At 33.2% G+C, this 15,803-nt stretch overlaps 1 protein-coding gene and 1 non-coding gene across 2 annotated transcripts; one reads left to right on the top strand and one right to left on the bottom strand.

Moving 5' to 3' along the window:
• Nucleotides 1-376: 376 nt before the first annotated feature.
• LOC114713577 (asparagine synthetase domain-containing protein 1-like) lies at nucleotides 377-9,150 on the bottom strand. The gene is made up of 14 exons (XM_028898248.1): nucleotides 9,058-9,150; nucleotides 8,536-8,896; nucleotides 8,067-8,212; nucleotides 7,839-7,966; nucleotides 6,158-6,444; nucleotides 5,917-6,008; nucleotides 5,217-5,331; nucleotides 4,956-5,061; nucleotides 3,487-3,580; nucleotides 2,952-3,148; nucleotides 2,339-2,438; nucleotides 2,130-2,246; nucleotides 989-1,045; nucleotides 377-627 (listed from the first exon to the last, which is right to left on the bottom strand). Exons 1-14 carry the CDS (start codon nucleotides 9,148-9,150, stop codon nucleotides 514-516), a joined length of 2,007 nt encoding a protein of 668 aa, XP_028754081.1. The 3' UTR covers nucleotides 377-513.
• A 161-nt stretch (nucleotides 9,151-9,311) lies between these two features.
• TRNAT-CGU (transfer RNA threonine (anticodon CGU)) lies at nucleotides 9,312-9,383 on the top strand. Its single transcript has one exon. It is a non-coding gene; the product is annotated as a tRNA-Thr (tRNA).
• Nucleotides 9,384-15,803: the final 6,420 nt, after the last annotated feature.

Raw genomic sequence — 15,803 nt, 5'->3', positions numbered from 1 at the left:
TTTTTAGAGTAGAAACTATATACCCATTAATACAAAAGAACAAAGTCAAGATTACAAGCAGAAAAATGGACTTCTTTCATCAACATCCATCTCACATTAAGAAAGATGGAATGTGATAAAAAATGCAATAATTCCCTTCAATCCTCGAGGGAAATTATTCCAACTCTCTTTTAAATCCAACATGACCATAAATTTCCAGGGAAAAATAGATGCTACATACACTTCGGTATTTGCTCCATCTGAGCTGATTTTTCTTTATATAAAAATAAATCAAAGGCCATAAGGCAATGATTAAGCCATACAACTAACAGCAGACCCTTTTCACTCGGGGGGAAAAAAAACTAAGAAAGAAAGAAAGAAAGAAGACCTACATGAGTTTTTTTGCTTCACAATACTCATGATTTGAATTGATGTTAGAGAAACAAAGATATATCTTTTTGAAGCTTATATTAAACAAGGTGCTCTGGATTAAGGCGATAGGTGTTGTGGGTCAAAAGATGAGGAAATAAGGAATCAACTCAGGTTGGATTTACTGTGAATCATCACACTGCCAGCGGATGCCTGATTTGCAGCCCGGTTACTTCCGAAATTCTTGCGATTGGACTCCCTCGCAATTCTGGAACCGAACTACATCGATACAATTCGGTTCAAAGAAACAAACACTAATTAATCACCAAGCTGCTGAGAGGAGAGGTAAAAGTAAAACTAACGTTTAACAATGACACAACAGTACAATGAAGGATAAAGAAGCATAGTGGCATTGCATTTTATATGCATTTTTCCTTTTGCTCTACGGTATCTAAGATGCTTTATCAACAAATCAAAATCAACACCAACATCAGTTTAGTCCCTCATAAAATTGTATTTTCAATTAGGTATTTTTCACAAATAACTTTTCTTCTATTACTATGCCCTAACTTTTAAGATCCTGTTACTTCATTCATTTTAACCTGAGACAGGAAGTGTAGCAATTTTCAGAGATACAAACCTGGATCGCTCGTTTGGGCAACACTGCCGCTTCATGTAAACCAAGTAATTGTGCAACCTTCACGAAAAATGTTACGCACAAGATTCAAACTTTGATCAGAATTGCTCTAGTTTCATTTTATATTTATAAGAGCTCATAATCTAGTAAAAATTAAAATAAATGTGTCAGAAAACTCAATGGAAATTATCTGATATATTAACTACTGCAATAAAATCTATTGTTTTGCATATCCAGGAAAACAATTTTACCGATATATCAATATGATAAGACCCAGAACAGAAATAGATCACAAGATGCCGAATATGAATAATATTAATCAAAACTTCCTTCTCAGTGGGACAAGGAAGAAGTTACAGACTGGAATACATCAATGGCTCTCAAAATAATCCCTGGACCTAGCGTTCGAGAGGCTAGCACTCTCCCTGCCGAAGATACCTCAAAACAATACCTGCCCCCCTCTCCCAAAAAGCAACGGCTAATAACCTGTCCAAAACTAACAGCACAGTCTCCTAAATAAAACATTAATCTAGGACACAGACCTACAAGAGACCTAAAAGATACTAGAGTATACTGCTTTCTCCAAATTAGTAGGAGTCAGAAGTCAACTCCCTGCATGCTCAGAATGGGTTGTTGCCTTTTCCTTGATTCTGCCTGTATCGCCTCTTATAGGTATTTTTAAATAGGCTGACTCTATCACAATATCACAAGAGCAAGCAAGAGGTGACATCCTTCATGGGTCCTGAAAGCTGTTTATGTTCGTTGATGTCTGCAAGCTCTTGTTACCAACCAGAGATTACTAATTGATGTGAGGTAATCACTAAGATTTTGAGGGGAAAACATGGGCACAGTTAACCTTTACATACTTTGAGGTCCATTTGTTTGAGCTTTTTCCATGGAAATATATCACTTTTCCTTTAGAAGAACACTTTTAAAAAACTTTGGTATTTTTCTTTAATTATTTGGAGAAGCTATTTCAATTAGTTTCTAAAGCACTTTCAAGTCAAAAAGTGCTTTTTATGATAGTAGACAAACACAAAATCACTATTAACCAGTAGCATATTCATAGTTACAAAACCATTCATAATAATTGTAAGCCAGGACAATACTAGATCATCAAAACCCAGCACATAAATGGCAATACCTTTCTTAGAATCTTTTTATCACCAATTCCGCTTGGTTGATCAAGGTTGGTGACCTCCCACAAAGGAAAATTGAGCAAAATCCTCATGACATCCTCGTCCAGAAAAGGAAATCTAGCCTAGAATGTTAGAAGGAAAAACGTTTAGAGTTACTGGCAGGTGAACTGAGACAAAATGACTACTGATATTTGACCTATTATATTCACCTTACCTCCTTTCCGTTATCAGCAATGCATCTATCATCTCTCCCTAAATTTCTTTTCCAAATTCTCTGTATGTCCAGTTTCATTTCCTTATCAAGCTCCAGCCAACTGAAAAAGGCACATGGTAACATCAGAATGTATTGAAAAACTAATTGACCTGGAGAGTTTGCCAGTTTGGAACTGTCCACTGAACACTTAATACTTTCCATAACGTTCCCTGCTCTAAGCAAGCATTTATAACACTATCAAAATGAATACAAGGTCAACCCCCCATGTCAATAACCAAAGCATTAATTAGTTGTCAGTACGTACTATACCCTGTTATCTGAATAGCTCTTGAAAGTTCAAATTAATTACAGCATTCACTTCATTGTAAGTTTTTAATAATATGATCCCTGACTTTCTTTCCCGCAGAAAGTTCCAGAGTCTTAACATTTTTCCCCCCATTTGTAATATGAAGTCACTCATATAACAAAATAGAAAGATGAAAGAAATCACAATTATAAAAGCATTGAATCCAACCAATCATATAATCCATGCTGATTTATACCATAATAGAGAATCAAATGAACACAGGAGGCACAAAGAAATTGCCATGATTTACCATTATCATATCAATACCTTCCTCGTCTATAACTTGTTCTGTGTCTACCATAGCCAGCACACTGCTCATCAGCACCAGAACCAACAAGTAAAATCCTTGCTTTGGACTTGTATTTAATACGTGCAAGATTGTTGTCATTGCCATCACTATTTCCATCAGACACCCATCCATCACCACGAGCAGCAAGCCATAAAGCAATTCCTATATTCAAGTCCTGTAAGGATAAGTGCAAACTACTTATGCATGGTCAGATCAGAAATAGTAGTTCATCTGACATAAAGGACACGTTGATAATTTTAAAGAGGACCCACTTTTTCTCTCTCAGTTTTATAATTTTCTGAAGAACTGTATCACTATAACCTTGAAAGGCTCTGAAGAGAAATCACTATAACCTTGAAAGGCTCTGAAGAGAATTAAAGTTAAGATCAATTCAAATGAATTTGAGAAAAGAACAGAAGAAAAGGCATGTTGGATTCTTTCTTTATTATGCTAACACTAGCAAAATTTAATCTCCGCATAATAAATTGCTGGTCCACATAATTAAATTAGTACCATGTAAGTATTTGCAGGTTCTATGAGTGACATAACATGACTTGTTTCAAAAGCCAAGTCAGACAATTCGGCATCAACCTCAACGAGCCTCCACCTGCACTTCCAACATAGTTGTAACTGAACATTTAGAGACACCAACAATTTTTTTTAAAAAAAAAAATACAATGAATAGTGTTTAACAGGTCAGTCACATTATACATGACACTAACGACATAATCGTAACAGTAGAAACCATATAAACAAAGCAAGCAAGATGTACTTCATAAGTTTCGCGAACTCAAACAAAAACCTCTTTTATCCTTCATTATCCTTGACAATTAACAGTCAAGGCTCATGATATTCATCACTAATGTACCAAATATATGCTTCCTGGAGGCAAAAACTTATAAAATGAAGCATGGACTTCTACTTAGGGGGGACAATAAAATCATATTAAACCCAAGGCATTATCACACAGAAATTTGACTCCATGATATGTTGATTACCTTAAAAGGGTTATGTAAATAGCAAAGATAATATGAATTATTATAATGATGAATCAGGATAGTCCACAAAACGTTAACAAAGAATATCCTTCCCCTCTTATGGTGAATTACTGTTTCTTAGATATATTTTAAAGGTTAAAAAATTCTTTATATATAAATGCAACATCAAACTTAGGAGTTTCAATTATAGTCTTCAATAATATTTCCATGATTACAATTTTTTTCACTTGTCTTATGCAATAAGATCACAACAACAATAAAGTCTTATACCATTAAGTGGGATCGGCTACATGCCATTGAGCTCTATCAATCAATCAGCAAAATTTTAATTGCAGTTGGATTTTACTTTGATCTTGTTTCAAATAAAAAATATCCAAATACAGCTTCCTTATACCTTTGTTCCCACCTAGGTATGCGAAAATTTAAATATTGCGAAGTCACTTTGAACCTCACAACTGCATTCGTAAAATTCCAAACCTACATATACGAATTGATCTCAACAGATGCTTGGGTTTGTCAAATATTCATTCAATATGTAGCATCCAATGTTCAAGGAATTTGTAAGATTTGCCTCTATTTCTAATTAAACTTGTGGAATTCATTTTAATTACAAAAATGAAAATTTTCAACTAATCAATGCAGTACAGAACATGCCTTTTGGATCACTTCTGAACTCAGAAAAAAGGCTTCTCTTTTCCCTATTCTATGGAATAAGATGAGAAATCCAGCATTTCCCTGACTCGTTTATAAAATCACTCATCCAAAATAACAAGTAGAACTTAGTATTTCAGAATAAATTTTAAACCTCTCCATATAAATACGTGCATAAAATGCTCAAAGTTATGCATAGAGCCAGTTTTAAAATAAGTGAGTAACAGGAGCTAACATTTACATTCCAGCAAAAGATTTTTCCGATAATACACCTAAAAAAAAAAAAGAGCACAAAAAACATATCTATGGAAAACTTAAGTCGCAAGTACATACCTTCTAGAAGGTGCAACTCTTCTTAGTTCTTCTAAACCAGCCTTGCCAGATAATCTATCAGGAGCAGACTGGCCATCAAAGCTCACATTAAGTAGATCAATTTCATCTGCCAATACAAACAGGAATTGACGATCAGCTATGCTGAAGGTTCCTAAAAATGAAATTTGCCAAACATTTTATCCAACACTATTTGTTTTAACACCAAACAAGGAACTAAATGTCAACTCAGTAAACAAAAGGAGCTGAAGTAGCAACACTGACAGCAGGGATCTAGACATTGATCCAATAATGCTGCAAGTATCATGGAATCCAGGCCACCAGAAAACAGAACAGCCACAGGAACATAACCTTCTTGTCCAACATCAGAGATTGTAGCCTATGCCACAAAAAAAGCCATAGAGTTCTATAACAAATATAAATACTATTAACCAAAAGAAAAGGACAGATCAAGCACAAATTCAAAAGTATCAGCATTAGCAAGATCGAAAAGTACAAGTTCCTGTCATCTAAAAGGTTATCAAGAAGAAATCAAGAAAACAGATATGCCAATCCTAGCAATAAATTAAAACAGAAGTCTTTTTTGTCCCATAGAATACCAGTTTATTGCATTTTTTCTAGCTTGCTAGCAAATAACATGAATTAACCCTCCTGTCTATGGAGATAACTGGCATCAGCTACAACCGCCAGCAAACAGCCACTGGAAAAGCTCATATATGAGCTAAAATGTTTCAGTGGCATGTTCTATCCATCCAGAAGCATCTCTCTATCACAAAACCCAAGAAACAATACATAAAATTCAGCTTAAGTACACTAACAGCCGGACAAAAATTAAAGGCAAGCAAATTATGCGGAGAAATGGAGAATTCAGGGATCCATTTTGGAGCTACTGATCACATTTACACTATCTTATCAACCACATACAACTACAACATTTGTGATTCAATTCACTAAGATTCCACACCTGATAGATAGTATACAATGAAGTGCGCCGAAACACAGACTCCTTTAAAGTCTTTAGCAGAGAATGAGCTGGCAATGAGAATTGATTTGGGCCTGCTCAAAAAGAAAAAATTGAAGACCTATCACAGCCTAACAAGACTTGAAAGCAAAAGCTGCAGCCTCAATCAAAGTTCTGTACATTATAAAAGCAGCAAGTTCAAATGAATCAATGCCACATTCTGCCAATATAATAAGATAATTACCTGTCTCACATGCAGCTGCCTCCAACAGAGTTGAATGCACATTGTGTTGCATCCTAGAAGACTCATATTGGGATGTACGAAGGTCTTCAGGTTTGGGTTCAATAGAAGTTCGCTCCCATTTGATAAGCTCCTTTAGCGTTGAGTTTGTATATTCATGTCTTCTGACTTCACCAATCAGTCCCCGATTAGAATTTGATGCCTCAACATGTACACTGTATATTCCGCATGGTAGCTCTTCCCAGTAACTGAGATAGCCTGTTCCATTTGAAGCTTCATGGTTTATTTTACTTAATATTTCCGATAATAGCAAGTTTTATTTCAACAATTCAAACAGTGCCAACCAAGAACAAACCCTCATAATATTTAAAGGATAGAAACAACATTAAGAGAAACACAAATCTGAAAGGAGAGAAAATATATTAAACTTATAGCCCAAATATCAAGCAAAAAAATTGAAGTGGCGTGAAAACATGAGAAAAAAGAAAAGGGAGGAAAAAGAGAAGATGATTAAGCTAGATGTAAATAACCCTAACATTTGACATCACACCATTCTTATCTAATAAAACATCCCATCATTAGTGGCTCTCTCCAAGCTATTTATCTTCACAGTTCTCAACAAATAATTTTTCTTACATAGTAGAAAATGTGGCATGATGAAAAATTAGAAAGTTGACGCCAAATTGTTGGCAGTTGAAAGGCTCTAAAGTTTCATATTGTCATGAGTGCTTGATTTAAAAAATTATCTTAGCATTTTATTAAATTTAGGCAGGAAAATTTTGAGACATTTAAATTTACAAATGAATGACGTAAGCCCTTCATTTTTGACATGGACCCTTAAAGTTTCGACAATGAACAGGGTGGATAAACAGTCAATAAATAAGTAGCATTCATGGTATCCCGTTAATAACAATATCCCGAATCTGCACATGCTTCAGAACCATTTCTCCGAAACATAGTACCACAATGCTAGGAGATATAGCACATAGTATGCTTTTAACAGTAGTTCCAATAATCTTAGTTGTGTAACAGTGACAGTAGATTCTGCTCTTATCCGTGTAGTACTCAGAATTGGAGCCAAAAGTGCAAGAATAGAAGATTTGTACTGTAACATCCTCTGAAAACTAGGATAATATATATGAATTTAACATACATGCTTAACATCCACGTTCATTTGAATTTAAAATACCTATTTAACTGTGATAAACTCCATGTTATATCAGATGTTTCATATAGTAAACTACTTGAATTGAAAAATATGTGACAATATGTTTACACTAAAATTGTAGTACGTGCTTATTTGATTTTAAGATGTCTCGTGCTTTATGTAATCATTATTATGCTAAGTAAATATATTTATTAAATAGAATGCACTGGATAGAGATGTAATCAATCACTTAATAAAATTACCATAGATTTAATATCTTGCTAAGTAATAAAAGAGTCTTAAGTGAAATTTATATAAGGAAAAAAAAAATACTTCACTCAAGGATTTTGCAAATATATTAACTAAACCAAATTTAACTTGGCATAGCCATGAGAGGCTTAAGCAATCAAGAAAATAATAAAACTACAGCTCACCTATATCTAAAATCAATGATGCCACATGTGAAGCAGTAAAGAAAATGGATAGACCATAAAAGCGTTATATAACTCAAAGTTGAAAGGTTACATACCAGAAAACTTCTCAATAGGTGAAAGAGGAGATACAGAAGAAAGCATAAAGGTTGGGTCATCTTCTGTAGGCCAGTGAACAAGCAGGCTCCGCCTACCAAATGCATCTCGGCCAAACCAAAGGGTTCTTGAGCTATCCTACAAATGGCAAAGGAAGCACAACTTCTAACACCATAGCGGAAAGGAAAATGATGCTACAATTTATTTCGACTGATGGAAACTTACCACTCAGAGTTACCTGCCAGTAGATGATAGCCCATGGTCCTTTAATCATAGAAAGAAGATCAGGAATAGAATCACGTGAGCCGCACTTTGCAAGTGCTTGCATGAGAAATTCAGCGTCATTGTAATCACTTGCAATATGGATTCCTCCAAAAATTTCACCTGAAAAACAGCACAATAAAACAGAATGTCAAAATTTTCATTATAAGCAAATGTAGCAAACTAAAATGAGTTCCTGATTACCGAGAGAGGAATACATGCAAAAAGATACAAACAGGCATATGATATTCAAGACCTGGACCTATGCCTGTAGGTTCAAGGAATTACAATTTTAAGCTCTGTGAAAACATGTTGAGTAGAATAACTTCAAATTGGAAAGAGATATTTCAATTTACACGCTCACTTATACTTGTTGCCTACTAGAAAAAAAAAAGGGCAGGATGTCAATTAAGCCAAAAAAAAAATGCAGAGAAAATACAGAATACCATTGTATACAAGGATGTTTTCATGCGAATCCACCAAAGGTTGAACGAGCGGATTTATTCCCCTGAGTTGTAAGGTTGCACCAATGAAATGCAGTTCTGCAGACGGACTTCGGACACCAGCATTGTATAACGAGCAAGACAGCCCGTTATCCAAGGACACACAATCACATTTATTTCCAGACAGTACTATATGCAACTTCTCAATGTCTGCCCCCAATTCCAATGCCTCGTCATCTTCAATGAAAGTTGAAATGTTTTTTTGACCTGAGATGTTGAATTGAAGATTCACTTTCTTGCTACCTAAGCTATCAGGACCCCTTCTACGTAGAGCTGCTTTAAGATCATCTACAGAGAACACCAACTGAAGCACAGCACCCAAATAAGAACTAACAATTGAAAAAATAAATAAGTTCGTACATAGGCAGAATTTTGCATCTACATCAAACAAAACACCATCTAACTTCAAGATAAAACAATGTTTTTCTATCAGAAATGCACAGATCCTGCCCATTTTGAACTTACATCTTCTGTTTTGTGTGGTGGGCATGTCGAATCCAAGAACAAACATGAAACGTCAATCCGAACGCCTGAGACAATCAGAGCAATACCACACATCTCTTGCTTACTTGCTTGTCCTAGCTCTGCAACTACAAAGAACGTGCTCGACGTCCGCAGCACAAGATTCTTCAAGGGTTTTGACTTCAGAGTTGGAGAAGAAGACTTCTTCAAATGAATATTTGTTTACAAGATATCAAGCCAGAGCGAGCGTCACCGGAGCTTCCGTAGCATAGTGGTAGTGCGTTCGCTTCGTAAGCGAAAGGTCGCGAGTTCGATCCTCGCCGGGAGCTTTTTCGCTGTGTTTTTCCGTCTCCAAACGAGGCCCCGCTCTCCGATTGCGAAACGCTTTTTGGGAAATGGGAACAATGTCCTCCTCTGAAGCCTGAACCATATGCTGCTCTCTCAGCGGATGTTCATGGCATGGAATATTTTGCAGTATATGTTCGCTCCAATTTTTGTTTTCAGAAGAGCTATTTACTGCTCTATTAATTTATTTTTTTCCTGTCTATTACTACTTCGGTTTTTAATATAAGAGCTAATTAACTAATTTAAGTAGATTAAAAAAGTTAGTTATTTATAATAAATAGATATTGTTTTTTTTAAATATCTCTACTAATCAAGTATATTTGCTGAAATTACTATTAGTGCAAGGACTATTTTAGAAGAAAAAAAGATAAATATGAGAGACAAAATAAATTTGAAATCTTATATTTAAAATCAAAATAAAAATTAAATAAATTTTTTTATTAAGAACAGGAGATAATAGTATTAGCTAGATTAAAAAAGTTGGTCGATCTATGACTAAAAAGTTAGAGGCTCAGCCACAGGCTGGGCCTGGCCTGGCGGATTTATTATTATCTTCCTTAATGGGAGCCAATCTTTACCAGTGCTTCCTGCTGCCTGATAACTTGCTTGGCTGGAATGAGGCTGACTACCTGGTATACGAACCTTGCTTGGTTGACTGCCGATCAATGACTAGGGATCTTCTAGCTAATCATTCCATTCTGAAGTTGTTAGCTAAATGCTACCTCTGGTTTTAATTATAAAAATTAGTTAACTAATTTAAAGAGATTATTAAAAAAAGTTAAATTAGTTATTTATAATAAATAGGTGTTATCTTTTCTAAATGAAAAAAAATACATAAATACGAGAGACAAAGTAAATTGGGCTCTTCTATTTAAGACTAAAATAAAAGTCAAACAGAGTCTTATATTACAAACCGGAGGTAATATGTCAGAACTTTATTCCTGGTATGGAAGTCAGTAATGAGAAGATTATTCTCTTTGCTTAGTTTTTTAGTAATGAATTTTGAATGATTAAGTTTAATTAGAATATAATTTATTTTATTTTATTTGCCAGCGAATATATTTTTTGTGTGGAAGAATATATTTTATTTTATTATCCATTTCAGATTTTATGAAAATTAATTGGTTAAATCTTAAATAGTTATGATTAAATTTTTCATTTGATGCTTTTGCACATATGTCTGATAAATATTATTTTATGTTGTGCATACTTTGAGAGTTAAATTGAAGATTACTAATATTGATTTAGGGGGTGTTTGGATAGAAACCAAACCATGATTTCAGAAGTACTTTTACGGTTTACGGAGTAAATATGTGGAGGAATTTATCTCATTTTATGAAAAAGTGCATCTGAAACCATGGTTTGGAGGTTGTCAAACACCCCTTTATTGAAGTTGACTCTCTGTGCTATTTTATTATGGGAAAATCCCACTTAAGTCCCCACAAGGTACTTTAAGTCCCAAGAGCTTCAAAATTATCAGTTGAGTCTTTTAAGCGTGAACTGAAATTGTGTTTGATAGCAAAATTACAAAAGCAACTCTGAGTAATGAAATATTACTTCTGGTTTTTAATATAAGACCTCATTTGACTTTTATTTTGGTCATAAATATAAAACCCTAATCAATTTTGTCTCTTATACTTATTCATTTTTTTTTAAGATAATCCTTTTAGTAATGGTAGTTCTAACCAATAAACTTGATTTGTAAGGATATTTTAAAAAAGACAACATCTATTTATTACAAATAATTAATTTAACTTATTTTTTAATTTATTCAAATTAGTCGACTAGTTCTTATATTTAAGACTGGAGATAGTAAGAAACGGATGGATAAAAGTAATCACAAATGCGAGTGATGCTCGGTGGCCATGTACTCTCCCATATCTTGGTCAATAACGCGAGGTCGGTTATTCTCTTTTTGCAATCAGTTTTTGTAGTATAAACTTGAGTTTCGCAATCAATCCCAAATCGCACCACTCTACTCTATCCAGTCGCGTCTTTGTTGAGTTACGCAATCGAACTGAGGTAAGGTCTGAATTTTCATTTTAGAAGGTCTCATCTTAATGGTTCAAATTGTTAAGAATTGTAGTTTGAGATGAGCTTGTAGTGTGAGGAAATGGGCATGGAAATAATGGGTTATTTGACAGGGTGGATAGCGGAAATGTATCTGGTTTGTTTTAACAAATGGGTGAAAGGGATAGATATGGAAGAATTGATCTGTCCAGGAAAAAAAAAAATGTAACTTTGTGTTGTGAAAATCCAAATGTTATGTTGTAAATATTCTCATGGTAGCTGTAAATTTATTTTTTGTTGAAGTTTTACTAAGTAACTATTCACGAAGTGTGGCGATGCAAGAGATATGGTTAGAAGTTCCAGACTGTGCTTGTAAACATATATTACCTTCAATCCTTAATAATATAAAAACTAATTAACTAAAAAATTGTTGAGTTAGTTATTTATAATAGGGATAATTAATATGTAAGTCCTTATAGTTTTAACTGATTTTTAATCAGGTCCCTATAATTTTTTTTCTTTTTATCAGGTCCTTATACTTTTATATATTTTTAATCAGATCCTTATAATTTTTTTTCTTTTTATCAGGTCCTTATACTTTTATATATTTTTAATCAGGTCCATATAATTTTTTTTATCAGGTCCTTATTGTTTTACTTTGTTTTTAATTAAGTCCTTGTAGTTTTTGTTCTTTATTTTACAAATAATAACATCTTAAAAATAATAAATCATTGTAACAATCTTATGTTAATATTCTTTTAAATTTTTTAGTTAAACAAATACATTATTTATTTTCAATTCAAATTTTTATAATTATAAAATTCAAATTATAATAATAATTTTTTCTAAAATTAAAATATGATTATAAATAATTATATTTAAGTATATTCTGATTATTTATTAATTACTAAATGATTATATTAATTATTTTGTCCAATATATAATTATTAATTTAAAAATAAATTAATTTTAAAGAATAAAGTTAATAAATAATTTTTTAAAACTACAAAGCACCTAATTAAAAAAATAAGTGAACTATAAGGACCTAATAAAAAGAAGAAAAAAAAAGAAGGACCTCATTAAAAACACACGAAAGTAAAAGGATCTGATAAAAGAAAAATTTTATAAGAATCTCATTAAAAATCAAATGGAACTATAAGGAGTTGGAGATTAATTATCCCTTTATAATAATTAGGTATTGTTTTTTTCTAAAATGCCTTTGCTTCTCGTGTACCACCTCCAGTTCTAATTATAAGAGTTAGTTGACTAATTTGAGGAAACTGAAAAATAAGTTAAGTTAGTTATTTGTAATAAATAGGTGTTGTCTTTCCTAAAATATCCTTGTTAATCAAATGTGTTGGCTAGAACTATCATTATTAGAAGGATTATTTTATAAAAAAAATGTATAAATATTCAAGACAAAGTGGAAGTAGGGTCTTATATTTAGAATCAAAATAAAAATCAAACAAAGTCTTATATTAAGGATCGAAGGTATTATTAGCTAAAACTACGATTTGATTGAACATTTAACATGTACAACTACTATAAGACTATTTTTTAAAAAAAAATAAGCATGAGAAAGCAAAATGAATTAAAATCTTATATTTAAAGCCAAATTAAAAATCAAACCAGCTCTTATATTAATGACCGGAGGTACTATATTATTTTGATAACAATGTTGCACATATGGGTTATTAATCAGAGGACTCGCGATATAGGAACAACTTGATGTAATAAAGCCTAACTTATTCAGGGGCTTGTGACTCATCCCATACGGCTGGATGAAATCTAGTTGCACAGAGCAAGGGGAAAGAAATAGCCAATCATTAGTTAAAACTATACAGGAATATAATGTGCGTAAAGAAATAGTCATTTTATTGCAATGACATGTTTTCTGTAGTAGTATTTCTAACTGTACAATGTAAATAGAAAACAAGTGATGCAGTGAAATGATATTTTCGTTTATAATATCCCAATTTACATAATCATATAGGTAAGCTACAAGTTTGCAAAAAAAAAATATGGGGAAGTTACAAGTGGAGATATGCGTTTTAGCAACAAAAAATTAAAAAAATAACAACAGTATACATGAAAATTCACAACTCTCACTTCACAAGTGCTCGTGTAAGTATGTTATAAGTGGCGGTACATGTTTTAATAACAAATAATATAAAAATAATAACAACGTGTGGTTGTGTGTGTGTGGTGAAAGTTTTACAAATCGTACTTTTCAAGTGCTCATAATAAATTACAAGTAAAGATAGCATTTTAGAAATACAGAATAGAATAATGACAATAGTACATGTGGAAATTTACAGCTATCTCATAAGTACTTGTAAGTGCTCAAACGTAAGTTATAATTGGGGATACATTTTTTGACAACAAAAAATAGAAAATGACAATCTATACAAATGAAATTTTACAGCTCATACTTTTCAAGTACTCATAAGTAAGTTATAAGTGAAGATAGATTATAGCAATAAAGAGAATAGAAAAATGACAATGGTATATATGTAAATTCACAACTCCCACTTCATAATGGTACTTGTGTAAATTTCAATTGCTTAGCAAAACTTTAACTAGTTATAACTTTACAACTATCACTAGTGTATTTACAACATAACATTTGCATTTTCACAACACAAGGTACACCTTTTTTCTGGACAGATCAATTTAATACCATCCACGTCCATCATTTTTTACCCATTCGTCCAAACAAGCAAGATACATTCTACTGTACACCCTATCAAATAACCCTATTATTTCCATACCCATTTCCTCACACTACAAGCTCATCTCAAACTACAACTTTTTAACAATTTAGATCAATAAGATGAGACTTTCTAAAATGAAAAATTTGACTATACCTCTTATAAAAGGAGAATAATCAACCTTGCATTCTTGACCAAGAGACAGCAGAGCACATGCCAATGGGTTTGATTGTTTTCATCCATCTATTCTTCTTTTATTACTCAGGGTTGCTTTTGTCATTTTGCTGTCAAACTTAATTTCAATTTAGGCTTAAAAGACTCAACTGATTTTTTTGAATCTTTTGAGACTTATTTTTGATAAAGTCCCTTCTGTGGGACTCAAGTGAGATTTTCCCTTTTATGTTGGCTTTTTTTTTGATAACATATGTTGACTTTTATTTCTTTTATTCTTTTTGTTAAAAAAGTATTGGGGACATTAAGGGTGGTTTAGTAATTTTATTATTCCCCTAATCTTAATATAGGAACTAATAGAGTGTTAGACGTATTCTTTATATTTAAAATTTTTTCTAAATTAACCTTATTGATGTTTTTTCCAACAATAATCAAATAGTACAAAGAAGAAAAGAATTAAAAAATTTAATTAAAAAATATCATATTAACCAATTTAACCATATTTTTAATTTAATTTAATTAATTAATTAATTATGTTCTGTATTAATGACTCAAGGAGCATTTTATAATTATAATTTCCAGTTATTACTTATTAGGGAATGCGGCTGAAGAACGGGGGCGGGGAGACGAGGCGCGGCTGAGGAGGAGGAAAAGAAAACAGTAGTAGAAGGGGAATGAACAATACACAGAGTGAGAAAGCAGCCGCAGAAGGTAAGAACAGAGAAGGACGAAGGACAAGGGAGTTCGACGGGTTCCTACTCCAGCTCTTCTTGTTCATCTACGACCTTCGTCTCCCTCTTCTCTCCTCTCCATGCTTAATGACCCTTTCCTCTCCAGCTCTTCTTGGAGAGATTTGCGGAGAAGACCCGGCCAACCTGTTTACGGTGGAGGAGCATCAGGCGTTGAAGGGGCGGTGGAAGGAAGAAGAAGGTTTTCGGCTTATCGTAATCGGAGGGGAGGAGAAGCGAAAGGAGAGGGATGATTGAGAATTTGAAATTCTGATCTTTCGTCTATATCACACGGATGGTAATGTATTCTGATAATTCCCTGCTGGTGAGTCCTAAGGTGATGCATACTCTTGTAGATGAAATATCATTAAAAACAGTGATACTAAACGCGCCTCAAGTTGATAATTTACTCCCATATTTCTAACAACTTGCTAATATTTCTATCCATAATTAGCTTGATCAATCACTTTTGTAAACCTAGTAAATAAATTTCATAGATGCAAAAGGTTATTGATATTCCAATCTGACTCCCAGGACTGTTAAGAGTTCTTGTTTACCTACTTCATTGAAGAGTTTGGAGCTCCTGAACCTTATTTAATTGAGCAAGTAATGGCTTGGAGGTCTTGCTTCCGCACTAGCTTTCTCTCATGTATTCTAAGGCCTGCAAAATCACAATGGCTGCCAATACTCCAAGGCCAGGGTTCTTCTCATGCACACTTGTGTGAAGATTTATTGGTTTCCATCATATTTCATTGGCATTAGCTGAACCTCCTCTTGTATGTCT

The sequence above is a fragment of the Neltuma alba genome, unplaced genomic scaffold, assembly GCF_004799145.2.
Source record: "Neltuma alba isolate B1F8T4 unplaced genomic scaffold, ASM479914v2 tig00011438_pilon, whole genome shotgun sequence".
Classification (NCBI taxonomy): domain Eukaryota; kingdom Viridiplantae; phylum Streptophyta; class Magnoliopsida; order Fabales; family Fabaceae; genus Neltuma; species Neltuma alba.
This window is presented reverse-complemented; position numbering and strand designations above follow the sequence as displayed.

Excerpts from the sequence above, each read along its gene's own strand:
- LOC114713577 (XM_028898248.1), bottom strand. The coding sequence starts at position 9,150 with ATGTGTGGTATTGCTCTGATTGTCTCAGGCGTTCGGATTGACGTTTCA. Across the intron at positions 8,213-8,535 it reads AAACATCCTTGTATACAATG|GTGAAATTTTTGGAGGAATC; the intron begins GTATTCTGTATT and ends GCTGTTTTTCAG. Across the intron at positions 628-988 it reads TGCCCAAACGAGCGATCCAG|TTCGGTTCCAGAATTGCGAG; the intron begins GTTTGTATCTCT and ends GTATCGATGTAG.